Source organism: Pundamilia nyererei, unplaced genomic scaffold, assembly GCF_000239375.1.
Source record: "Pundamilia nyererei isolate P.nyererei 1_Seehausen unplaced genomic scaffold, PunNye1.0 scaffold00007, whole genome shotgun sequence".
Taxonomy (NCBI): Eukaryota; Metazoa; Chordata; class Actinopteri; order Cichliformes; family Cichlidae; genus Pundamilia; species Pundamilia nyererei.
In genome coordinates, this window is record NW_005187408.1 from 5,054,863 (window position 1) to 5,082,084 (window position 27,222).

The 27,222-nt window shown below is 40.7% G+C and overlaps 2 protein-coding genes across 3 annotated transcripts in view; one reads left to right on the top strand and one right to left on the bottom strand.

Moving 5' to 3' along the window:
- Positions 1-1,785: 1,785 nt before the first annotated feature.
- Positions 1,786-22,096, bottom strand: pan3 (poly(A) specific ribonuclease subunit PAN3). Of its 2 annotated transcripts, none has more exons than XM_005722629.1 (18): positions 21,287-22,096; positions 20,291-20,412; positions 19,093-19,165; positions 18,934-19,004; positions 18,624-18,768; positions 18,233-18,450; positions 17,828-17,932; positions 17,687-17,744; positions 15,849-16,010; positions 14,410-14,526; positions 14,171-14,272; positions 11,985-12,150; positions 11,617-11,704; positions 11,368-11,507; positions 9,815-9,944; positions 5,290-5,354; positions 5,064-5,202; positions 1,786-4,383 (listed from the first exon to the last, which is right to left on the bottom strand). In XM_005722629.1, the coding sequence occupies exons 1-18, from the start codon at positions 21,627-21,629 to the stop codon at positions 4,243-4,245; spliced, it is 2,385 nt and encodes a 794-aa protein (XP_005722686.1). In that variant the 5' UTR covers positions 21,630-22,096; the 3' UTR covers positions 1,786-4,242. The 2 variants fall into 2 exon arrangements, with proteins under 2 accessions (XP_005722686.1, XP_005722687.1); XM_005722630.2 differs by lacking the exon at positions 21,287-22,096 and adding an exon at positions 19,902-20,109 and having other exon boundaries at positions 20,291-20,351.
- Positions 22,097-22,728: 632 nt separating this feature from the next.
- The window catches only part of LOC102210674 (fms related receptor tyrosine kinase 3), a 9,263-nt gene continuing 4,769 nt past the window's right edge, over positions 22,729-27,222 (top strand). The window contains exons 1-10 of the mRNA XM_005722631.1: positions 22,729-22,812; positions 23,421-23,494; positions 25,105-25,256; positions 25,335-25,459; positions 25,570-25,681; positions 25,898-26,040; positions 26,254-26,432; positions 26,593-26,734; positions 26,816-26,993; positions 27,109-27,209. Coding sequence (XP_005722688.1) covers positions 22,785-22,812; positions 23,421-23,494; positions 25,105-25,256; positions 25,335-25,459; positions 25,570-25,681; positions 25,898-26,040; positions 26,254-26,432; positions 26,593-26,734; positions 26,816-26,993; positions 27,109-27,209 — 1,234 coding nt within the window. The 5' untranslated portion in view covers positions 22,729-22,784. The remainder of the gene's footprint in view (positions 22,813-23,420; positions 23,495-25,104; positions 25,257-25,334; positions 25,460-25,569; positions 25,682-25,897; positions 26,041-26,253; positions 26,433-26,592; positions 26,735-26,815; positions 26,994-27,108; positions 27,210-27,222) is intronic.

Below are 27,222 nucleotides of genomic sequence, written 5' to 3' on the forward strand. Positions count from 1 at the left end.
ACTGGTACCTCATGCCTGAAGCTTTGTGAAGAGGAGCATAACTGCTCCTCTTGCACAACCACTACATGCTGGAAAAAGTTGTTATCCTCTGAATTATACAGCTAGACGCAATGTATGTACCTGTATTTATTTTAGTTATGCAACCAAAATGTTACTACCTTAAATTTGACCATTTGTGAGTGTAGATTTTACTCAGTTTCCACTTTAATAGGTACACGTAGCTGTAAATCTTGCGGTCCAACACAACAGCCTGGGTAAAAAATTACATTCATTAAAGGGAACCTGCTATCAGTTTCCTTATTCCTACCATAAAAATACAGCAGCATGGCCATAATATTGAATGAGGTCACCATGTTAGTAAGTCTTTATTTTCAACTGCTGCTTAAAACATCCGTTTGCAAGGGCAACCAGTTAGAGGGAAACTGGTACCTAAGACTAGTTATTTTAGAAAGGTGACAAACTGGAGTTGCATTAAGGCGTAGTCTGAAGATAAACAAGGATTTTGTTTTTCGACAGTGAATAATGCAAAGCTGTTCTAATAGGAAGCGTCTTTAGACCGCTAACTTTTTCACAGTCTCCACCGCAGACGAAACAAATCTATTTAATTTTATTTATATAGCATCAAATCCCAACAGCAGCCGCCTCAACACGTTTCATGTTTTACGGTAAATATCTGACAATGAAACTGGTGTGAGGACGATAGATCCTCCACGCTCTCCAAGACTCAATGTGATTTTTTTTTTTAGGCCACGGTGTTAGACTCCAAGATTTAAGTGTATCTAATAAACTGTCAACTGAGTATGTGTATTTTAATTCAATGTATTCTTTAATTCATAAAATCATTCATGCTGGGTTTGTTTCCATTTGCAAAAACCTTTGAATGTGCAAAGATTAGCTTAGTTATGATTAGTTGATCCTGTTTGTATATTCCTCTTTATAATACTAGCTGGTTAGTTGTGGGCAGACAGCTCTGTTGAAGACTTCATCACAGCCCAAATCCGTATACAGCTGCTTTTGCCTTTTCTGGACAACATAAATGTTTCTTTTTTTTTTTCTATATCACATCCAAATGCAGGTTACACATTAGAGACCACCCTTTCTTTTTTTTTTGAGGAGTGTGTCCTCCATTGAACCCACCTCTAGTTGAGGTGCTCTTTAGAAGGGATACCTGTATTGTTTTGTTTCCATTTAAGCCTAAGACGCTGCCATTTGAAGATAAAATTAAAATGCCTTTATTTTCACTGCAAGGTTATCTAAAAACTCTGAAATCTCACTTTGGTGGAATACCACTGGAAAAGATTCAGTGTGCTCATGGACTCAGTTTTATTCCCAGATGAAGTCCTGTGTGTCACACTGCGAGTTTTTAACATGACCTTGCTGTGAAAATAAAAGCATCTTAATTTTGTCTTGAAACAGGAGTGAGTTAAGACTTTTTTCCATTTTATTTATTTGTGCAGTTTCAGCCTTTATTTTGATAAGTCGGTATAGGAAAGCAGGAAATGACACACAAGAAATAGTCCAGGGCAAGCTTAAACTCAGGTCTCAGCAGCCTTTCGGCACAAGCCACCCACCCAAGGAGATAAGCTACAGCAGTGCCTTAAACCAGTAATAAGTGAGGTTAAAGCCCATCATGCAGTTTCAAAGAAAACCAAAGAGGAATGTGTTTATAATACAGTAAAATCCATGTTTTTATTATGTATGACTGTTATATTTTACCTATATATTAAAAAAATGATGGTCTCTGTAACTGCCGCCCCCCCCCCAAAAAAAGACTCAACATCAGAATCAGTTTTGGTATTCTTTATTAAAATACTGCTGTACACACAAATATTGCAAAAATTTGAGACAAGAACACAAGAGGGGCTTAAAACATACTAAGATGGTGATTGTAGTTGTGTTGATGTTGGGGAAGAGGAGAAGGTCATCACTAATATTAACCGGAGTGTGTGTTATCATGTGGAATACAGTGATATGAGCACTGACGTTACACAGGCCGAGTCAGGAGGGGCGTGTGTGTTTTTCAAAATGTGTGCAAGTTTGTTTCAAAGGGTTTCCTAAAGCACCACATTCACCAGATAAGTTTTGTCGGTTCATTTTTTTTCTCATTTACTAAAACAAGAGGAAGTAGTACATGATCTAACACAGCCAGCACCCTGAAGGTTTGTTGTTGCCCCCAAGAACAGACCGCACTGAAAAGCTCACGTAAAAGTCGACTGCATCTGGGACAGTTTACTTGATTTTGACCTCTATCATCATGATTCAACTGTGTCGACTGTGTGTTAGAGTCTTTGTCACTTTAAAGTCTCGTGTTTGTAACATTTAAATGTTTCTATGAAAAATCTGAATCGGACGAATCAGCAATTGTAGCTTGGCAGAACTTAGCTTGTTGTTTTCTGGGTAATTGAAGGTAAATGAACAATGTCTGAATGTTAAATGAACCAAAAGTAGATCTGTGCTTCAGGGCAACATGAAATCCCCCCCCACAATGTCTTAAACTTACATTAACTTCCTAAAACCGCCATCTGAAGACGTCCCGCCCGCTCCACTGTAGCTCATCTATATGACTGGACAAGGGGCAGCCAATGACAGCCAGACACATTCAATCATTGGGCCCATCCAGCTGTTCGTCATCCTGAGAGAAAGCCAAGTCATCCAAGTGAGTGCAGCAGCCAGCGCTGCTGCTGTGTCTCCAGCACGTTTGTATTTCATGATCTTAAAAAAATAAACACGCAAATAAAACAAATTACAGGTGGTGCCCTGTTTGTATCCTCCTTCGCCCTCCATCCCCTTCCCATTTACCTAAACCCCTGCTGGAATTGGTCCACAGAATAAAAAAATTAAAAAAAAGCAAAAAAAGAAAACTTGACAGCCCTCCCAATTTCCCATCATGCATTCCTGCACAACAACTGAGCAAAGAAAAAAACAGCTGGGAAAAAGTCACAAAAGCATTGCTTTTTCTCAAAAGTAGAGGGGCCCAGACCCCCTGAGGGGAGGTGAAGTTTGGGATAAAAGAGATGGAAAAAGAGGGAACAGTAAGAAAGAGACATATATAAGGGACATTAGAGGTGAGAAGATAGGTGTGGGACCAAATAAGGACATTCCACAAAGAGGCAGCTATGGCTCCACCTCAACAGAAGCCTCACCCATGGGCTACACCCAAGTGTTGGGTAGCACAGCCAAAATGACCCTTCCTTGAGCGGTAGATGCCACGACCGTGTCCATTGACCAAAGGTGGTTGCTGCATATGAAACAAACACTTGGTAGACGGCAACAGGAGAAGACACCCCTTCCTCAGTGCCAACAGAAACCACGCATCCCCACCCCACCCCGCCCCCATCTCACACTACCCCAGGAGAAGACACCTCTTCCTGAGTGCCCATAGACATCACAAGTCTCCACCCACCCAATCCCAAATCCCATTCCATGCCACCCCACTGCAAATGAATCCAAATTCCATAATCTCCTGAACCAAAATGTCTGAAAACCTTATTTGTTTTCCAGTTTTACAAACCCTTCCCGCCCTACCCAAGTGGTTTTATTTCCTTTTGTCAAAAGGGAACCATCAACCAAGGCTAAAGCTAGTTAGCTGTCCAATTCCAATGAAAGCCTTGAGTGGTGTCTCCCGTCTCCAAGTGCTTCAGAATGAAGGGGTGTGGTCTCCAACCGGAAGAAAGATGCAGTCAGTAGAAAGCTAGATTTCTTTTTTTTTGTTTTTGTTTCAATTCCGAGTCTGCTCTGGTAATTTATGTCCATGTGTGATTTTAGCTCTCTGTTCACCCTGTAGGCCACTCACACATATTCATAAAAATAACAAAACTTGACAAAAAAATTAAAATCTTAGTGCATCCTCCTCAGAAAAATAAACCCCAGCTGTAGAAACAAACAATAAAAGCAGGAAAAGTTCAAAACGTCATGTTTTGTGTCTCACTTTGTTCCCCAAATCTTAAAAAAATGTCATCATATGTGTTCGTCACAGCTTCCATGTTTGTCCTTAAACTTTTGTTTTCCTCCTTTTGTTTTTAAACTTTCAGCTGTGGGGTTTAAGAAAACTAAAAAAGAAAAGTTACACTTTAGAAAAGCCTTCCTGGTGGACAGGGTCAGTGTATGTGACTGAGGTTCACGAAGCCCTGCCCCGCTGCCTTTGCCATGCTGATGTCATCTCTTTGAGCCTGGTCCTCCACTGTAGTGCAAAAATGTGCTCCAGGTCCCGGCAACTCCACCCTGCCGGGGCTGAAAGCGGCGCTACAGAGAGCCGGATGCAGCGGCCTGCAGCTCCTGGAAGGTACTGTCAAAGCAGCGCTTCAGGTCCGAGTAGGTCACAACCAGGACACTTTTCTCGTCCCGAGACACCAGGCTGATCTTCTCAGGAACGCCTGCGTCCAGCTAAATGAACACAAGAAACAGAACTTTTTTAAAAAAAGTATATTTTGTAAGTGTTGTTTTCTGTTTTGCTACAGTTAGCATACAAAAGCAATTCATTCTTATGAGAAAAGCAACTGTTTTGACAATCAGTTGGGATCGCTTTTGCAAGTCACAAAGTCATGTGGGTGCACCGATAACAGGATAAGACTATCTGACACAAATTTAACAGTGAGTGCAGCTATTCATACAACAGTTTACTCAAATGAAAAGGCTGTAACTGCGAAAAGTCACAGCTTTAATTAGATTCAGGCTAATGAAGTGAAAAGAGGAACTAAAGTGTTAAGAAAAACGGTGACAGCTTGACAAGGAAGTTAAGCTGGTGGTTAAAAAGGATCTAAACATGTATGGTGCTGGTTCGGACTGACATACTGTATAATTCAGTGTTTTGGAACTGAAATTTGGAAAATCGCTACACTGTGAAACAGGTTAATCTTTTTTTTAACTTCCATTTGCAGTCACTGGGCACACTGATGTGCGATTTTAGCCTATGCTATTGAAGCATTAACAGAAAATTGGGCTGCTGTGCATGTTTGCCTAACTTGTACACATTAAATAGTTCCATGAAGTGCACAACTTATCAAATATCTGCTTATTTAAAAACAAAAGTATTAAAAGAGACCAAAAAAAGAAAGCTTCCTGACTTTGTTGAGGCAGGAGACGATGTGGCTGAGGTCAATCCAGGGCGTCCCCGCTTCTGTCACCTGGTGAAACAGGTGGTCCCGGAAAAGCTTCAACAGGTACCGGTCGCCCGTTTCTGACCACGTTGGGTCCTTTTGGAATCTGATTGGCACAACACAAGACTATGCAGTTGTAACAGAAAAAAAAATATCACACACTATGATGCAATGTTCAACAAGTGGTACTTACTCTGGACGTTCATTTATGGTGCCCAGCTTGGCCAGCAGGCGAAAGAGTCGGCCATTTTGCACCTCCTGCAGAAAAAACAAAACAGGGGGGCCAATTTTATTTGTCTGCACCAGAAATTTTCATTTTTCTTTCAGTTAAAAGAAGCAACGTTGAAAGCAACACCAGAGGAGAAAAATACTCTGCCACTAGAGGCGATAGCAGGCAGTAAAATTCCCCACTCATTACCAACATGCAGTGAATGCTGCTTTAAATTGTATTTTCATTCCTGCAGCTGTAAACAGAGTATAGATGTTAAGTGCAATGAATATGGGCCAAATGAGAGGGGGTTTAAATTTGATGGGTGGGGCAGGGAGATAAATAAATAAACAAACATATATTCCAGTGGGATTTTCTCTTATAAAACACCAATTTCAAATCAAAAGCTCAGGTTCCCCCTGCAAGGAATGCTTCCAAAAACTGAAACCGCTGCTGTTGACTTTCTGCCCATACATGGTGCTGAGCTCCGTTTTCTCTCACGGGGTCTACAAGATACTTCCCTCTGACTGAAAGTGAACCCAAAAAACAATTCTCTGAAATCAAAGACGTGCAAGACAGAAGTAAACCAATATTACACCTACAGCATGGCTCCTACACATCAAAACCACCTAATCCTAATCCACATAATAGAGAAAAGAATGATGTACTCATAAATATACATTGATTAGGGTGGAATTATGTGATGCATTCTCATAAACATCTTTAACTTAAATAATCCATTAAAAATAAATGTGAGCAGATGCCAGTTTGTGGAAGTTGCCATGCTGTCATGTCATGCTGAGATAGACGTCGCTATTTCCCTGTTTGTCTGTGGCTAGAGACTGGCGATACATGTAGTATAGCTTTAAACACCCCCCCCCCCCCAAAAAAAAAAACCCCACACACGCACGAACAGCTCTTTTAACACTTGTACATGTATATTTTAATAATCTCCTTCTTGTTACATCCTCCCTCATTTCCACCTCATCCCTTATCTCCTGAACTGCACAAATGAACAAAAACAGGCATAAACATGCTTGTTTATTCCAGATATTGTCGCAGTTACTTATTGGCAGCAGATTACACGTGGGACCCTCTCATCTCTGGATAGCTGACAACAGGCCAGCTAAACAACAACAGATGGTTATAAGCTAATGGTATGCCAGTGAATGCTTGAGTGTCCCAAAATTCACACCTTTCCTCTGAAAAACAGTTTGTTTACACTCTCACATCGTGTCCAAGCCCAAGAATGCTAGACACTCTTCACCAACGCGTACTGTAACTTTAAATCTGCACCTAAAGTTGTTGAAAACGTGATGTTGCTCACTCCATGACAGATTACTGCACTGCAGCAAATTACAGCTCACCTTCACGTCTGCAGATATAATTAATTCCTGCCTCTCCTTTCTCTTCTTCCTCTGTCTCACCCTGTCAACTGTATCTTCACTGTTGGACAAAGCGACAATTACTGAAAATCAACTGGCCAATCATTTCGGCTCATTTGAAAATGTATTCAGGATTCATTTTTCTGTAACAGTATTTTCAGACTAGCTTCTGTGTCCACTAACTGAATCAGAAGAAAACTACTACTAACACTAACAAAAAAATAAACTTTTTCAGGATCCAATAAACCTAAAGGGAAATAAAAACAGAATGCAATGATCTATTTGAACTATATATAGAGTTTAAAAACGAAAATGAGAACATCCAAAACGCCGAAACTAAGGAACTGATTCATAATAAAAATTTGCCGTTTTGGAATTTGATACCAGCAACAAGTTTCGATGATGTTGGGGACAAAGACCGGAATAGTTTCATGCCGCTTAAAAAAAAAATTAGTTAATAATAGTCAATAGTCTTTTTAAAAAGTCTGTGAAAAACTGTGGTTTTTCTCACTGTGATGCTGAGAAACAAGAATTTGGGGATTTGGTCAGAGATTGGTCTAGTATATAAATAATTTTAAAAATTCAGCAAATGCAGACACATGCAAATATCGAGGCTCAACACCACTCAGGCCACACTGACTAAAAAGGAAAGCGGAAAACCATGCAAATGGAAGAACTTGTAATAACAAGATCCAGAAACGCTGCTGTCTTCTCTGAAGTGAAGTGTTTACCTCTACTGTGGCCTGGCTAATCAACATTAGACATTCTTTCTGCAAATCACAGATGCTGAGTTCTTCAGGCTGAATTTGCCTGCCATTAGAGCAAAGTCTTCATGACTGTGTGGAGCTGCATTATTGCACAAGACGGGTAACTTGCACATCTGTGACGATACTACCAATACCAAATGACATGTATAGGTTTATGGGGCAGTTTTTTCAGTAAGGCAATGCCAAACCACATTACGCGTCTGTCTGGGGATTTGTGCTTTAGGGTGAAAGCTATGCCATAACATCAAACCCGTCTGGATCACACGCCTTAACCTGACAAAAGACTGCAACTATTGTGATTGGCCTTTTCTCCACCGTTGATTCATCCTGTGCATTTCTGGCTACTTTTTCACCACAACTTTTAAACTTATAAGTGAGAATAACAATCATTGTCTCAGTAGAAGGGATAGTAATCAAAATAATAATATAAGAACTCACAAATGTCAGCAAATGATCAGAATGGATGCGAGGGAATGAACAAAGAAGAGGAAAAACTAGAGGGACAAAAAAATAAACAAACAAACAAACGTCCCAGGAACTGTATTTCTTTCCATCGGCTGGCACCACATGTAAACAACCGGGACACAATCACATTGTAATTAACACACAAAGCAGCTACACAAGCATAAATGCCAGCCACTTACGCTGGCTACATCATAGCTTCTACAGACATTCACTGCAGAAGCCTAAATCAGGGCTGACTGCAGTTCAGGTCTGTCGCACTTAAAAGCGTTAATTTACAAAAAATAAAAACAACCACCAGTGCTACCCCCCTCAGCCTTCTATAGTAGACACACCTGTGCACCTGTTCAAAATTGCACGTCCGCTTGTTCTCAAGTTATCGCAGTCACAAGATTTTCAGAAAACTTACTCTGAGCTTGAGATTCAAGTTACTGAGATTCAAACATGTCCACGAAATTTAAGTAGATGCATCTATGGTATGAATCTGAAGCTCCTGCGCTGACTGGCTGTCCAGTTATCGGATTCATAAACTTAGCTGTCCAAACCGCTCGCCCGCCCAGCGGGTTGACGGCAATTCACCCATCCTTTTACCACTGAGGTATTACAAACTGAAATACTGTGAAAGAATGAGGTTGAGGCAAATGAAAAGCTTACAGGGACCTGTTAAAAGAATGAGGTGCAAACAATGCTCTGTCCAAGCTTCTGTTAAAAGATCCTGCTGGCAATTAACTCACACAGTTCATACAGTTTAGGAGAAAAACATTTCAAATCTCCTCTTTGTATCGTTAGCAAATAACCATAGTGTTTAAATTACATACCGTTTACTGTAAACATACTGCTACGCATACATTGTTTGGAGGGGGGCGGGGGGGTGTCTCTGGAGTTGACTGAACAGTGTCTGTTTCATTTTGTTAACCCTCTCCCTATCTGATGAACAGTTACAGCTGCAAGCAGAGCCAAACATGAGATTTCCTTTGTCTACCTCAAAATCATTCAATCTGATGTGTTCCAGATGGCTAAAAATATCAAGCATGGGTACCAGTGGTAGATACCAGCTGTATTTGTATTACTACATCTACATCACAAGAAAACAAAACAATGAGTGCTTCTTGGCAAAATGACCAAATTAGAATCTAAATTAAAGATTAACGAGTGTCTTTAAAAGCAGCATCATGGCTGAAGCAACAACAACCTGTAACTTAACACAGCAGCACTGTTACAATGATGCAACCACAAACTCAAAATGGTTTACATGAAACTTTTAACTTTCAAATAAAGCTTTTCTTCAACAATATAAGAGTGACCAGGAAAACGCAGGGGGCTACTGCTATTTTTACACACGCAGGCATGCATTCAGCTTCATCTACATACTGTCATTAGCTGAGTTTGGACTAAAAAACTCATACTACTGAGAACCATTTGTGTTCTCATGAAACATTACTGACATCACTCAAATTTAAAGAACTCTGTTTTCATAACACCTACTCAGAATAGATAGTAAACAGGTTCTGCAGCTAGGAGGTTTAAAAAAACAAAAAAAAAAACAAAACAAAACACAAAAAAAACAAAACCCCACAAGCTACTTCACTTGGCGTGTCAGCACGGAGACAAGGCCGGAAGAGGAAGCTGGGGCCTGACCGAAAGAAAAAGACTGAGATGGGGTCGGGTTGGGCGTTTCACACATTGATGCTCCAACAAGTCCACAATATACTGTACAACATCCTGTGCGTGCACACACACACACACACACACACACACACAACTTCCCTATTTGCTAACCAAGGCAATACCCCCTTTTATCCACCGCACATGGAGTAAACAATATGGCTGATTCATGTTACAGACACGTTTTCTGTTCAGACCTTCTCTGTGTATTCAACATAACCTTCATCATACCTTGGCCAGATCCTCCTCAATGACGTCATTCCTCATCTGCGATGCATCCAGTTGTGTGTAGAATCTGGCTCCAATCATCGGCATGATGTCATTGACGCTGCGCAGGCGAGACTGTTCGGTCAGCAGATACCTGCAAAACACAGCAACAATTTACCTTCGTGCGAGTTCAGGTCAGGCGCCGCTGCACTCACAAGAAGGCGGTCTCTTTACACACTGCCATTTTCTTCTTCACCATTAAGTATAAGGTGCAAGCCGTGGACAAAAAGGTATAAAACACTGCTAAAACCTTAAACAGCACAAGTGTGAGTGCTTCAATTAGAAGATCAAACGCTACTAACCAGATTCCAGCTTTCTCTTATATGCTAAGTTTTGGTTAATTTCATCTATACGCAGACAAAATTAAGTGAAAACTCAGCTGACATGTTATTATGCCACCTGTGACAGTAGCCTGAGTATACTGCATGTCACAATTTACTGAAGTATAAAAGCATCGGTTCTATTAAGAGGTCAACTCTCACTTCATTTACAGGACGCAGATCTGATAAGTCAATGGCCGTTAAACTTCAAAGGTTATTTAGCTTCACACCACCACAAAAAGGTCACACTGACTGAAAGTCCCTGCAGATATTTTTCTCAGCTCTTCTTACTTATTCAATACACGAATCGCATGATTGCATGTTTAGGTGCTGAAGACCTCGTCTTTTTTTCTTTTTTCATAAAGATAAACGTCTTTCAGATAACAGAAACACTGCATAGGACTAACACAGACACTGAGAAATGCATAAAATCTGACTATTTGAATCCTAGGTCAAGATTTTTTTTTAAATGTTCTAATCATTTCCGATTACAATTAATCCTACAGAAGTTTGACACGACTCCATTGCTACAATACCTGTCAGCAGAAGTGCATTGATTGCTCATGGTAGAGCTAACATAACATAGAGGAAGCTAACAGTAAAGGCTCAGTAGTCCCTTCTTGCCCCACGGACAGCTTTTATTTGTGTTTTTGAAATAGTTTAAGTTAAACCACGGATTGTGGTCAGAATGAGTTGACAACACTTTTTTGTTCAGTCTCAATGTGGTTGTGTTTGTTGCAATACATGTACAGAAGCCTTTATTGCACTTACGATAAAACCAATGCGTTTACCGCCACGTTCCATTAATATTGTTTCACATCGCATGAGTTTGTCAGCTACACTGACACGCGACATGTGTAACAGGCAGTAAAATAAGGAACATACAAAGGAAATAACAGCAGTATGTAGCAGCCTTTGGACTCTCACACCAAGCTAGACTAATACAGATAAATTAGGTGGACAATGTTAACTGACTTGTTTACTTTTCATTTTATTAATTTAGGTCTGGTTGCCATTTAGTCATCGTAATAACAAGCACCAGACCATCACCTTAGCCACTCTACCACCAAAAAACAGGGATGTAAACTGAAGATTCCTCCAAGCTACAGATACCAGTGATAACCCAAAACAGGTATTAAGTGCAGGCATTTTACTCCCCCCCCCAAACTGGGTAACATCACACCACCACCCCCTTACAGAATGAGGTTCTTGAGGTCTGAAGAGTAGTTGATAGACACCAGCTCCATGGCCTTCTGCAGGTTCTCCCTTTGTATGCCAGCCAGGGAGTTGCATGCCAAAGCCAACACAACCTTGCCCAGTGACACAAGATCTGCTTGCTATAAAAACGACACAAAAATAAACTTTAACCACACTTCCTCAGCTTTTGAAGTAAAACAGAACGACAGTACTAAAATAAAATAATTTCACATGAAGCTGATAAAGTACCTGGTACTGTGGCATAAGGGCAAGATGATTGGTCTGACTGTTGTCAAATGTTAAGACATCAAACACCCCAACACAGTTCACCCGTAACCTACAAAGATTAGCGCATTAGGCATTAGGTAACATACACGTTTGTTGTGCATGCACAGTAGCGTTGTTATGAAAAACGTAAGCGCTGAATGAAAATATTCTTTTGCTTTTAATAGATTTTTTTTTTTTTTACACTTAAGTCATAGTTTCATCTCTGAGCTTAACAATAAATTCATGTTCTTTCACACATGGACATTTATGGTTATAAGAGACAGGCTATGATTCTTATATCCATACTGAACAATGAAATATGTGCTTAGATACTTGAATAGCATGTATACCTGGTCTTGCCAGTGATGAGAATTTTGCTGGGGTCCATCACACGGCAGGCCAGGCCCGCCGTGTGGATGGTGCGCAGGGCTGAGCTGAGCTGGACGATGTATGCCCAGATGAGGGATTCTGGGAGAAGACCCGCGTGCTGCCGTGGTGGAGGGGGTTCATGTTGTCCTGCACATGAGAAAAAAGTTTTATTGCACAAAAGTGGTGTGAGGTTTTACATTACTTATGAACTAAACCTCAGACTACTTCCTCAGTAACCTTATCTTCATGACAAGCTGTTTCTTAGAGGTCTGATAGGAGTAAAAACACATGAACTTCAGTGTGTAGATTAACAAGCTCAGCGACAGTGCAGACTCAGAAAACAACTAAAAATTCCTGATAAAATCAAGAAGCTCAATGACATATTGTTTACTGTATCTTTACTTTTACACTATGCTGCATTCCTGTTAATTGCAACTTTGTTTGCAGTTAAGTGACTTAATTGCATTTTCTAAAAACAAAATATGAAGGAATTCATTCCATTCCTTGCAGCTGTCCAACAGATGCACATTAAACTAGTTGTAAAGCACTCAACAGCTGTGAGATCCCTGTGAGGTTTTGCATTGTGCGCAGGTTTTACCAATTTGGAAAAATTGCGCAGGAGGATAAAGTCATCCACAACTTTTCTGAAGCCTTCGTTATGTATGTGTTTGGTGGACACACATCAAATGTTATTGGCATTGGAGATTTCAGTGTGGTTTTGTGAGCTGATGGAGACCCTGATGCGCTGTACAGGCTTCTTTCCGGCCTTCATGCATTTAGTCAGCAGTTTATTTTCAGACAGCAGAGTACGTTAGCTGTGTTGCTTTGTGGTGCAGACAACTCAGTATGCTTTGCATAGGATTTATTCTTGTTTAAAAATCACTTGCACTGAAGCCAAAGTATTTCCAGTCCTGACATTTGATTTTTGTTTTGAAACGGCCTGTTACATCTTATATTGATCTTTTAACAAAGTTTTCCTGGGCCAGACTGCATCCCGGAAACTTCAAGCAACCGGATGCAGGGAACAGCTGTGACTAGCACATGCTGTTAGGGTCATGGGAGACGATTAAGGAGCACTTGGATTTGCTCTTACTTTGCATTCTATTGATGTAGCACGCAATTTTAATATCAGTCAATTATGGTCATTTAATTGTGGGATGCCAAAGTTGTGACCGAGATTAAAATGTGATTAACTGTGGAAGCCTACTTCACGTAAAACTGACGAGTTCACTACATCACTGAGAACCGCTAATGAAATTCTTACTCATCAAAATACTCGTTTCAGTCAGTTTGAACAAGCGTCTCATAAGGCAAGACCGCTTACCGTTTCTAGAAATCGTGTTTATTATCGGGGCAGTACTCACTTCTTTCTCGTAATCCCCCTGCAAGTTTTACAACCAATGTGAACCACTCGCATTGGGTAATGTAAGTCAGGCAGTAGAGCGTTAGGGTGTGTACAACACAATCAAACCACAATGCAACATGTGAGAATAAGGAACCTGTTTGTTTCACTAAAGACCATTCCAGAATGAAATGGCTTCAGATTACATTATCTGGTATTTAGGTGTATAATCATCATGTACCCGTGTGCAAAGGCATCTGAGAGACACTTGTTATATACACACGTGCTTGTATATACATCTCATTTGTTGTGGTTTCTTATCAGTGTTTGGAATGGATGACACAAAGACCAAGGTCTGAATGCCTCTGCTTCCTCTGTCTGTCATTCCTGTATACAGGCTATTTAACAGCACCTGCCTTAGGATCAGTTTCAGCCACAGTTTCCTCCAAGTCCCCGTGTGTCTATCACAAAGACCCATGCTTGCCAACTGTCAGCTTAGGCTACCAAACAAGACTTCAAAAAACACAAAAAAAACCCTCTCCAAAACATATTTTTAGACACTTTGAATTTCTTAAAAACATCATGTATTATTTGTTTGCACAATCTAACCCATCTACCTACATACCTATAAGCATGGCATGAGCACAACTGCATGCAATGCAATCATGAAAGCATGCACTCAAATAGACTTGGGCCGATGACCTCATTATCAAACAAGTAAACAGAGTCGAAATGTGTGAAGGGGAGGGAGTGCAGAAAGGCGTGTGAGGTGATGCTAGGCCTATTCGTAGCAAAGGACGAGGAAGGGAGGGACAGTCAGCATACCCCATTTCCTTTTGGTGAAGTACGAGTCTGCTGCTGGGTCATTAAAGTGTCTGCTGAACATGGTTTCTGCACCTGCATGGAAATCATACGAGAACACCAAAGCTGGGGAAGAAGACAAAAGCGTGAGAAAACATTGAGCCAATTTAGTATAAAATATAGTTATGTAACCAGATAAAATGCAAGTCTAAAATCATGTAGCTATATAAAATTTCTGTTCAAATACAGCTGATTACACTCACAGTGGTCTCCAAAGGCCTTGGTGGTGAAGACCTCTCTCAATGTTACAGTGTTTGAGTGCTGAACCTTCTTCCACATGTCCACCAGCATCATGCACTTTGTGTTAACGAGGCGGAAACCTTTGCATATTAAAAATATGAATTATTTATAAGACATTCATTTTATGTTAGATTGGGATTGCAGCTCATAAAACACACACACACACACACACACACACACACACACACGATGCAAGTCAATAAAATTAATATTCAGTTTTATCTGCTATAAAACTAAAGCAATTTCCACAACTCCTTTATTAGGCTGTGGGAAGGTAACATTTCATGTTTAAATCTATGGAGTTTAAAGTTTCAGAACGTCCTTGGCATTAAAATAATTTGATCAAATTCATTAATTAATTATTGCTCTGTGAGTTAAATCCCAATATTAACATTATTTTCTATAGCATTCATCTCTTGTCTTATTTCCAGCAGTGTTGATTTCTACTGTTAATGCTGATATGGTCTCTATCATCATCATATTCATCTTACATGCTTCTTATTGGAGTAGGCGGTACTCATAGGGATTATTTTGTGAAGAAGTGTCAGATGATATGTGAAACTTCCCTTTTATGTAAACAAAACAGAGCCTGACACAGAAAGCCGTCTTAACAGAGACAGCTGATAACCACTGTCCGACTGGGAGTTTCGGTTTTGTCAAACCAGCTTGCTCACTCACACACACACACACACACACACACACACAGTCACACTCACAAGTTTGAGCTATATTCAAACATTTTCGTGGGGTATACCTCTCTGGTCTGGACATTGGCCAAATGTAGTAGACAAGATTAGAAAGCCTGTTGTTACAGAAATACTCATTTGGGGAGGAGCAGATCCTGGAAAGAGCATGAAGGTGGAACTACACCTGCTTGCTGGATTCACTCAGGTATTGAATGTTCTATTCTAACATGAACTCAACTGGACATTAAGTAAACGTTGCATTACAGAGCTTACGAGATAAAAATCTGTTCTGTCAGACTGAGTCGCAGCTCCCCCCAAGTAATGTATTGAAAGTTTAGAGCTGCAGTGCACCCATGAAAGCATTTAATTAAATTCAACTCAATTTTATTTATATAGCGCCAAATCACAACAACAGTTACCTCAAGGCACTTTATATTGTAAAGGAGACCCCACAATAATACAAACAGAGAAAAAACCCAACAAACATATGACCCCCAATGAGCAAGCACTTTGGCGACAGTGGGAAGGAAAACTCCCTTTTAACAGGAAGAAACCTCTGGCAGAACCAGGCTCAGGCATTACAATACAACATTACAATATTAGAAATGCTGGAACAGCTTCTTTCGCTTATTAAACTGGGCTATTGGGAGGGTGAATCAACTCTTAGGATTATCTGACATGGTGAGAAAAATGCATATGATGGCCACATTTCTTACCATGTATCCTCCTCAGGCAGTACGGTAAGTCATCTTTGCTATTCACTGCCTTGTAGCACGAGGTGATGTAGCTGAAGTTGCTGGTCTTCTGCATGCGGTTTGGTGGGGGAAGGGGCTCGAGGGGAAACAGGCTGTGATAGCTGTCCACCTCAGATGGTACATCTACCAAAAACAGGCATTTTTAGAGAGAGAAAAAACACCACATACTGCACCAAAAGTAAAGATTTAAAATGTAAGTGGCAACTAGGGTTGAGCGATATGTAAAAAATTTCCAACCGACAATCCTTAGTCCAATAATCGACAATGGGTGATATATTCACTTTTTGATAGGCGGAGCAATATAATCATGCACAGACTGATTTGTGCGTTTACAACATAGAAGTCCAAAGATGGACAAACTAATTTCCAAAAAAGATTAGGGCTGTCAGCGTTAACGCGGTGTTAATTCAATCATCACGATTAAAATTTTTAACGCGCTCAACCCGTCTGGAGCACAGAATGAACAAACTTTGGACAAACTGTCCAAAATGCGTTGACAGAGACATTTCAGGGATTTTGACTCAGTCTGCGCTCCAGATGGGTTAATTGTTAATCCCGTTAGTCGTGATGACCGCACATTAACGCTGACAGCACAAAATATATATATATAAAGTCACCAATTTGGGATGAGAGCGGTAAACCTAAGGATGTAACCAAAGTGGTGTGCCACTTGTGCAGTCGTATAGTGCGAGCAAAGTACTCAAACACGACTAACTTATATGAGCATGTACATGTCCACCATCCGAATTAGTATGCTAGGCTATCACCAGCTTCTGCAGCTCCATCAACAAGCATTTGGGCGCGCTCTGAGGAGGGTGCATTTGGGCGCGCTCTGAGGAGGGTGCATTTGGGCGCACTCTGAGGAGGGTGCATTTGGGCGCACTCTGAGGAGGGTGCATTTGGGCGCACTCTGAGGAGGGTGCATTTGCTCGCAGATGAAAGAGGGTGCTGTTAAAACAGCGCTATTATTATTTTTTTCTGTTGGCTGCTTCTATTAGCTCCATCCTTATTAGAAAACTTGTTCATGGGCAAATAAATAAATCGCCCTTGTTAAAACGATCGCCGATGGGCTCAACCTATAGTCGATATATTCGTCCAATCGCCCAACCCTAGTGGCAACAAACAAGATTTTTGGTTTAATTTACTGTAAAGTTCATATTCCTGTGGTACAAAAAGCTTGTTTGCAAAACAATCAGAAATCTTGTTTTCCGTTTTAGTGACCAAGAGCTTTTCCCCAGACTGTAAACTATCTCGAATAATTGTGAAAACCAGTCACAGCAGAATTTTTAAAAAAGTCCCTGAAGAAGGTGAAGTAGGAGCGTGACAGAAACCAAAAGTAAAACAAGACTGAGCCTGAAACGGACATTCACTCTATTACAAAAGCTCAAGGATTTGTGATCAAAAGCAACGTGTGTGGCATCATCTCCAGTGAGTTAACTATTAACAAAAAATGACGGCTTACTAGCCTGAGTTATTTTAAAACCAGACTTTCCAACACGTGCCTTAAGGAAGACACTGAAAAGCTGTCTGTTGCTCCACAGCACTGCTGACGTGCTGTGTTTGTGGTAGTTGCAATCTTAGCAACACACACACATACCCACAGAGCCCACAACCAACATATTGCACACTAACAGGACAGAATAACTCTACATCAGACTTGCAATGAGCACTAGTGCTAGTTTGTTTACATGTAAATATAGAAAATAGAACACTGAAACAGCCATTTAGTTTTATAAGCGCATGTTTAAGGTCAGTTGTCACAAGCATCCCTTATAATGTCAACAATGTAGATGCTCTACCTGGATTTTCTGAGTGGTCAATTTGGGCCATGGTTATTAGATGTCTGTTTATCAACTCCTGAAGAAGAAACAAGTGGAGAAGACATCAGTTATAAAGCTCCAGAGAAGAGAAGGGGAATGTTTGGTCAACAAGGACAATACCTGTCGAAGCTCATCAGCCATGAAGAAGGACGGGGCATTGGCTTTCGGCTGCATATAAGCCACATGTGGCGCCGTGGGGGGATAGATATGGTAGGTAGGAAACACCTGCAACAACCAGAAAAAAGAAAATACAGCTTCCTATTTATTGAGAAATGGAAACCAGTCTGATCATACAAATATTGTTTTCAGGCAGCTATGCAAATGAATGCGAGAGAATGAAACTCTTGTGATGTCATAAAAAACAAAAAACAAACCAAATTACAGTCCCTATTAGGCCATGAATTTACATCTCAATGAAGCCTATTAAATAACTCATATTTATATCAAAACTTAAAAATGCAGACTGATTTAAGTGATATTCATTTTGTTGTGTTTAAAGTGACTGAATGCAGAGTGTATCCGTACCATCCCAGCCATTGGTGCCGGGGTGTTGTCTGTGTAAAAGTAGGTCGTCCCCCCTACAGTCTCTTTCTGGATAATGTGTGCACCCTGGTCAGACGCGGTGGTGGGCACCATGTAATTGGCAGGGTTTGGGGTGTGACTGCGTCGACGGGGAGCAGGTGAGGTGTGTGGTGTAATTTTAGGGGAGTGAAGAGGAGAAGATCCCGCAGACAACGACATTCCTGAAAAAGGAGACAGAACATGAGAAACGTTTCTTAGGAAAATATTTAATTTCACAGTAATATATGAGGGAAATCCCTCATGAACTCAAGTATTACAATTTCTAAAGATGAAAAACAAAATTGAGCCCAACAGAAAGTGTTTGGGTAGAGGGTAGTTCTCAAAAAACCCACACCTGGAGCCAGTGCAGCAGCTGTGGAGCTGCTGAGACCAGGATGTGCAAAGAGAGGTGAGGGGAAGGCCTGGACAGTGGACTGAGCCATATTGGCCATACGTGGAGCTCCCTTAGGGATGAATTCACTCGCTGCCGGGTTAGGAGCCTGCCAACACAAATGAAAACAATGGAAAAATTAAAAGTCGTCTATCAGTCTTGTTGGAGGCAAATTAACTCATCTTTGTCAGGCTTCAAGTACTTCCTTATATAAAAATGTAATCCTGAACCCTTAAAGAACTTTAATGCTATGACCCAATGTTTGTACGCTCACCTTTCTCCTTTGGGAAATGCTAAGAGCACCAAAATCACTGAACAGTGAGGACGTCGGGGAGTTCACTGGATCTGCAAAGCACAAAGTGTTGAAGGCCCCTTCCAAACTTCAGTGGATGAGTGTCAGCTAGTGCCCCAAAGATATCTCAATACAGCTTACCATGAGTGCTGTGGCTGAAGTTCTTGGCACCATCATTGAGAAGACTGGGAGAGCTGCTGCTGGTAGTCATTCGCTAAGGAGAGCAGCATCCAGAGGAGATGTGTTACAAAAAGCACCCTGCCGTCCAATTATGTTCATCAAAATACAACGAAGTACCATAAAATAATTTAACTGCAGGGCCTTAGTCTCCAATTATGCTTTCAAAGACCTAAAACTTTTTTTTGTGGTGGTAGGTTGGAGCTGCTGGTAGCCAGTTGCTGTATTAAACCTATAAATGTTTTAGTTCCAAAGTAGTTGGTGTCAAATTAATAACTAATCTACAAATTCAGCTGCCTCTTTCATGAGGCCAGGGTTTTGGATATAGTCCAACTTCACTGCTTTGGGCTGGTCACGTCACTCTTTGTTTTGCTCTGTAGCATTCTGTCAGCTTGAAATAGGAGCACATGAACCAGCTCTTCACCTGGCTCCAGGTTCTGGTTTGAGTGGCCCTCAAGCTCACAACAGATCTCCCAGAGAGCTGAACAAGGACTACCATCACTAGCCACAGTCCAAGACAAAGGATTCAGAGCTGGTCTAAAAGCAAGATGAGAGACTCACTGGAGAGGCAGCTCAATGACATTAAACACTGGCCAAAAAGCAACGCAGTCTACCTGCAGAGTCGAGTTTAGATCGTTAGCAGCATCTGAACTTTCAAAAGCATGTCTGAGGGCATTGTCTACTAGTAAAGTTATTGCATACGGCACAAAAAAAAGAAAGAAAGAAAAGAAATAAGGTTCAACCCTAACATAACCATGTTGCCAGTCACGTACATGTGAAAACCACTGACTGGGGATGTAGCGATATACCCGCCAGTAAATGCCTCGATGACTCCCAACAGCAAAAGACGAAACTTAATGATGGCAGTGGCTGACGTTAACCTATTGTGTCACATCGATTTCACAGTAGCTAAATGTTCAAAGTTGGAGTGATGAAGAACTTGAAGACTTTGGTTTATTGTGAAGCTGTTTTTATGTTTCCCTGTAAAAAAAGAAAGGGCAATAACAACAAACTCAATACAGAAATGTAACTGGTATACCATCAACTCAGAATTTCATAGGCATTGCATTCCTAACATAGCAAAACAAAACACGCATATATTCATTTTCAGTTCGTTTAACTGTACATTTACTGTGACAGACCTACAGCGTCCCTCTTGTACCTGCATCATTGAGTATTTAGGCTCTGCTGGACTTCCAAATCCATTGACCCCAATAAAGCTGCTGCTGAAGTAAGAGTTGGTAAGATTGGCATCGCTCAGGGTTGCGCCTTCCATCCCTGGGACTGTAGATGACAATAAAAGCAGAGTTTTGCAGATTAGGACTGCAACCAGACCATATCAGTTAGAGATAATTGCTTACACAGTCCAAAATGTAATGCACTCATGCTAATGTGTGCACAAGTGAGCGCGTCTTCAGCCAATCACAGTTTGAAAGCATGTAAACAGTGAGCCGCAGCTGAAGCTTGACCCAAGGTGATAGCTACCACCAGCAAACTTTTTTAGTAATACTTCCATGGCAGCTTTTAATGCACGACTGCAAAGTGCATGCTACTTAAACACAAAAACACAACACACAACACACAAAAACAATGCCTACTAAACCGTTAGCGTAGGTAGGCTAGTGTTAGAAAAGACTCAACTTGGAGAACAACACTAAACTTCACTTTAAGTTAAGTGAAGAAGAAAATGCAAAGTGCTGATAAAAACACTCATTTCTCCTTTTTTGGAGGAGAAACCCAAACAGGTAGAATAAGTTAAAGTGGTCAGTTTAAACATAGTTTAGCTAACGCTAGCTGGCTATTAGCTGCAGGAGCTAACGTTAGTGGGACGCGGATTTCTGCCCACTCACAGCTGTCACACAACACAACAGGCCTCCTCGGCTACAGCAGCATGGCTCATGTTTTGTGTTTTTGATACTGGTAACACAACGTGTAGTCAAAACTTGTGAGACGACAGTTAAAGAGCGCGATATATGCTAGTTGCACGCTGGGCTGTTTTGCTAATGTCTGGCAAGTAAAAGTAAACCACGTTGTTTTGGCGCTGAGAGGCCTCAGTGAATCCTCGGGCTAAATTTTAACAAAGCTCCGTGAGGCCCGAAAGTAAAGTCACAGTCAGTCACCCTGCACGAGGCCTTGGTTTACAGTCATTTGTACTCACTGGTTAACAGCTGCCCCTCCAGAGACGTACTCGCAGGCCCCAATGTTTCACTCTTCTTGGGCACGCCGGTGCCCCCACCGCCCGGGCAGCCCGCCGCGGAGCCGCCAAGGGAATACCCCGCTGGCGTCCCACCACCCCCGGCCATGGACAACGGGACAGGGCTGCCGCCGCCGCCGCCGTGCAGCGGCAAACTCGCCAAGGACGGATCCTCATGCAAGAACTGACACTCATCTCCATAAAAGCAGGTTTTGTCTTTTGCGTAGTATCGACAAAACTTCACCTTGACATTGGGTATCCCGGCACCCCCGAGCGGAGCAGCTGAAGGTGGGAGTCCACTGTTCATGGCACTGCTGCTGCCGCCACTGCTGCCGGAAGACGCTCAAACATAGAGAGATGCAGGAAGCTAGCGTGCTAGCCCGCTAGCTTTCAACCAGTTTTCACTTAAAGGAGCGGGTTAATGTCACTTCGGGTGGTGGAAAACACTTAAGATCCCAGAGTACTCACATTCTAAGGCTAAGGAGCATTTTGGTTTGAGGAAATATCACTGCATGTGAAATCCTGGTCGTCGTTGTTGCTTTGGTTGTTTACGCTATCCATGCAGCTGCCTTCGCAAAGTAGCCTGTTGTTGTTGTTTTTTCCGCTCGCAGCCTCTGTGCTGTGCTACAGAGCCGCTAGCATAGCTGTGCATTGTGGGTAAAACAAATTGTATGGATGCAAACTAAATTTGCGGTATCTGCGATGTTGACAAAGATATAGGGGGAAATTATCTTTCTTTTTTTAGCGCGGTTATCATTCAGAATTAAGCAAATGATTGCAACATCGTAAAACATTTTAAAATAAATTTTAAAAAAAGAGAAAGAAAAAAGAAATTACTTCTTATTTTTGGTCTTACTAGATGATGGAACAAATATTTCCCAGCATGCATACAATATCTCTCTTCTCGGGGCGACCGTGGCTCAGGGGGTTGGGAAGCGTATCTGGTTCGATCGCCGGGCTCTCTGTCCTGGTCGTTGTGTCCTTGGGCAAGACACTTTACCCTACTTGCCTACTGGTGTTGGCCAGAGGGGCCGATGGCGCGATATGGCAGCCTCGCTTCTGTCAGTCTGCCCCAGGGCAGCTGTGGCTACAACCGTAGCTTGCCTCCACCAGTGTGTGAATGTGAGAGTGAATGAATAGTGGCATTGTAAAGCGCTTTGGGTGCCTTGAAAAGCGCTATATAAATCCAATCCATTATTATTATGTCTCTGTCATGTTGATAACGTAGAAACCAGCCTCTTCAGTTTTTTCTTAATAAAAACACGCAGAAAAAATGATTGTACTTCCATTTTTTAAATCTCCAACAATAACGAGAAAACAGTAGTTTCTCGCGTGTATATTTTAGGCTCTCAGCGTCATCCAATGGTCTTATACTTCCTCTATTTATAAGGCACATACGGGCGTCTTGTACGCCAGTCTAGCCACAGAGTGAGCATGTAGAGCAGCCAGAAAATACGCATCAATGCCAAGGCACCAAAATATGATTGCGGGTGAGTAAGACTCTTTCAAATCCCTGTTTTGTGGCCTGAATTATTGCCACTGAAGTAGTGCAACTTTTAGCTTCACGTTTATCATTTAACAGTTAGGGTTCAAAAATTAAAAATGGCGTGTTTATAAATAAATATTCAGATATAAAATATTGGGTTGACATCAAGATCTAAATTTTCAGTTTGAGGAACTTCAAGGCTCAGCAGCGACTGACAAGTGTTAAGGCTGACATTTGTAGTTCATATAAGGTGACGGTGATGATGATCTCAGGAAGAAAATAAATATCAGAAATAATAGGTAAAAACACGCAAATTACACTTTGTGTGGTTTTTATAATTTAGAAGTGTTTAACCTTTCTAGTTTAATATAAATAAAAAAAACTCTACTGTGCCATTAATAAATTCACAGGAAACACTTAACACATCAGTTTATTTGTCCTCATGACTGTGTTGCTTTGTGCTTTTTTCAGATTTGCTTATTTACTTATGCTGTATTTTCTTTAAAATTAAATAATCAATTCCTGTTTCACTTGTTATTTTCCAGTAAATTTCTAATAATTCGGGAAATGTGCATTTGTTTGAACTGAAGTTTTCATTTTCTGTATCTCCAGCTGTTCTGCTGCTGTGTGCTGTTGGGGCACTGTCTGATGATGGGAAGACCCCACCATGTGTGCCCAGTTATGAAGTAAGAGCTGCTTTAACTGGAAAATAATGGGGGAAAACAGCACAATTTAGTAGGTGCTGCACAATTGCTGAACTGACACATAGTAACTGTAAATAATATATGCACAAACCATTAGAACTCCAATATGAAGTAATTGAACTAATGCACCCTTTTTTGTATAAACAAAAGAAAATATTCTTCAAACTTTGTGTAGCTGTATCTTATTTTCACTAATGACAGTGTCAGTGTTTTATGAGTATGCAAAAACACAAAAATGCAGAGCAACAAGATGATCTAAAACGTCACAGGGGGAAATGGTACTCCTGTTTCATTTCTTGAAATCTGTCACTTTGTCTCATTTCAGTAAAAACTCTTGAGTCCAAATTTTATTCCACTATAAAAGTAAATGTACATTTTTTAACCAGTTCATAGTTTAATATTTTCACACATGTAGTTGTGTGAAAAATAAAGTATACCTGCTTTCGTTTCCAAGGTTTTACATGACAGGACAAATTAAAATAATCATTTGACCCTTAGCAGTGACATTATTTGTTTAACAAATACTGAGTCAAATTCAGAAGCTGTGTTTAAAAATATAATTAGACCCCCAAGATTTACCAGCAATAGCTTTAATAATAGTTTTCTGTGTGAGGTCATCAGTCATTTTTATAGCCCAAATTATCACCCCTACACCACCATGCTTCACAGTTGATATGAGGTGTTGGTGCTGATATGGTGTGTTTAGTTTTTCATCATATGTGGTGCTGTGCATGACGGCCAAACGTCTCCACTTTGGTCTCAACTGCCCAGTGGACATTGTTCCAGAAGTCTTGGTTCAGATGTTCAGATTTGTTCAACTTTGCAAAGCTAAGCTGTGCTGCCATGTTCTTTTTAGAGAGACGAGGGTGTCTTCAGTCTTTTTCTAATTGTACCGTCGTGAACTTTAATAATTAAAATGTTAACTGAAGCCAATAGAGACTGACATGTAGCTCACAAGCTTCTTGCTGATTCTGAGGTTTGAACTGTCTGAATTTGGGGTGAATTTGCTGGGACGTCACTCCTGGCAAGATTGGCAACTGTGTTGACTGTTTTCCACTTGTAAATAGTCTTTCCCTCTGTAGAGTGATGGATTTCAAATGGCCGAGTAACCCTTCCCAGATTGATTGGGAGCAACAATTCCTTCTCTGAGATGATTGTTGATGTTGTTACACTTTCACGCCCCAATTCTCCAGACCAGAAAACCACTGAAACATTTGTTTTATTACAGGTGCTCATGATTACTAAAGATCAGCACTTGGCTGCTACTTACCCTCTTAAATCCTGTGGAAGTAATAAATAGTTACTTTGGTTTTTATACAATTCTTCTCCATTTTTGCTTTATTTTTCTTAAATAACTATATAGTCTAATAATTTATGTGTTTTTATTTTGTCTTAATATGTAAACATAAATAATGTTCATGCTTGGTTTGGTGATTAACAATCTCTCAGCTTTTATTACAACTTCAGACAATTAATTGCTAAATCAACCTTTTTATGTGTTTTTGTAAAGCATTTTTTTAACATCTTGCCATCAGTGATTATTTTATTGCTGCTTAATAAAGGAGGATTAAATGGTGGGTCTTGTTTTTCAGGCAGCATGTTTGACACCAGCTGATTATCAGAATCCATCTGGTCCCATCACCAAAGTTTTGGCTGTGGGTATGAAACTCATCATCTCCCTGGACGGCCTCTCTGGATCTCTTGTCTGCCACTGGATCAGAGGAGAAGACCGAGTAATGACAGCGTAAGTGACTGTCTGTGTTTCTGTTTGTGTGCTTTATCTTTTTATGTAATTAAACTGAGATGTTTCTTTTAACCTCAGCAGAAATGGGAGTCAGTCCATGGTCACATCACCGCTTTCTGAGACAGATTCAGGGGAGTACACTCTGACCTGTAAATCCAACAATGTCACCATGTTCTCCACGACTGTGATTCTTCATGTAATGAGTGAGTAACAGCTTCTCACCTTATTTCTTCTACAATACTCAAACAAACTCTGTTTGATCATAAATTAGTCATAATAAAAAATGAAGTTAACTGTTTTCTTTGTTGTTTAGAATGTCCAACAAAACCACAGCTGATGCTCGATGGTGTTGACGTGTCAGATACTTCCCCGCTTTTTAAGTGCATCTCTGAGGGTTTCCCCAAACCCACAATCAAATGGTCTGGGTAAGATGTTGTCCTTTACATTTGTATGTAAACTTTAGAATAGCAGCACTTCTTAATGTCTCATTTTAGACTGAATCATTTGGAGAGATGCTTTATTTTGGTGGGTGGTTGGGATAAATGGGTATTAGAAAAGCTTTCATAATAATGTTTGTCAAAGACACAGCGCTCTGAAAATATAATTTTACAGCACTAACATTTTTCTCTCTGTTTGAACAGTAACAAGGATGGACAACAGAGTTTAAAGGGAAGCGACAGAAAGACAGAGCTCACAATATCAAGCACTGAATATTATAATACAGGAATGATGTGCTGTGCAACCAATGCTGAAGGACAAGAGTGCTCCCAACTGTATGACTACGGTAACTGGATTTAAATTAATTCATAACAAATTTAATACATCCATAATGAATTTATCCATAAATTATTACAGGAGTTAATTTCAGTAAAATTTGGTTCAAATACTTGAAAAAACAATGTTTACTCAGACATTAACTAACTGATCTCAGAGAAGCAAATGACAAATTCTGCCTGAAAAATATATTTTTGACTTGAGGCCCTGATGTGTGTTTCAGACTTACAGAGCAGCGTAATGAACAAAGATGAGGTATCTAATGTCACCCTGAGCGAAGGTCAGTCTCTGCTGCTTCGCTGCAGAGTAAAGGGATACAGTCTGAGATCACCTGTGTGGGAGAAAGGAGGAAAACACCTCAATGCCAGGACACTGTCACGTAAACCAGAGAAGGAGGAGGAGGTACAGTAATGTCCTGTAATCAGGGAGAGTTTCCTTAAACTTTCTTGTTATGTTTGTCTGAAAACTGACCGACCTTTTTAATATTCCTCAGTCTGAGACACAAAGTACTTCACTGATAATCATCCTGCAAATGATCATTATTATGGGGTTTTTCTTCCAGATGTGCATTAAAAATGACTCACATTTCGGTGTTCAGATGGCCTACCTGTCCATCAGATCAGTGAGAGAGGAGCACAGCGGCACATACACCTGCACGAGTGCATATAATAAAAACTCAAAGTCTGTTCATGTTCATGTCTCAGGTCAGTAGACTTCATTTCATGTCATTATTATTTGAAACTGTTCCCACTGAATAAATCTGGTTTATTCTTGTGTTTCCTCAGATGAAGGTTTCCTCTCTGCACAGCTGGATGAGACCAAGATCATATCAGCTCAGGAGGCATCCAGCACCTGCTTGCAGGCCACTGTTTCCTACCATCCTGTTTTCCAGCACTGTTCCTGGGAGACTCCTGACAAAAACAGGACTAAATGTGTCAGGGAGACATGGGTAACACAGCACAGGTACTTCAATGAAGCAAACTGTCATCATGTAGAAGTGTAAAATTATCCATTCATTCACGTTTTTCATGATCAGTGTAATCATGTGATATGAGGACTGTAATGAACTGTTTCTCAGGACTGTGAAGCTTTGTGATCCACTCATATCAGGAGATTATAAGTTACACCTGGAGGCTGGAGGACAAAAGGAAACAAAGACCATATCAGTGTGTGTTGTAGGTGGGTTAATGTA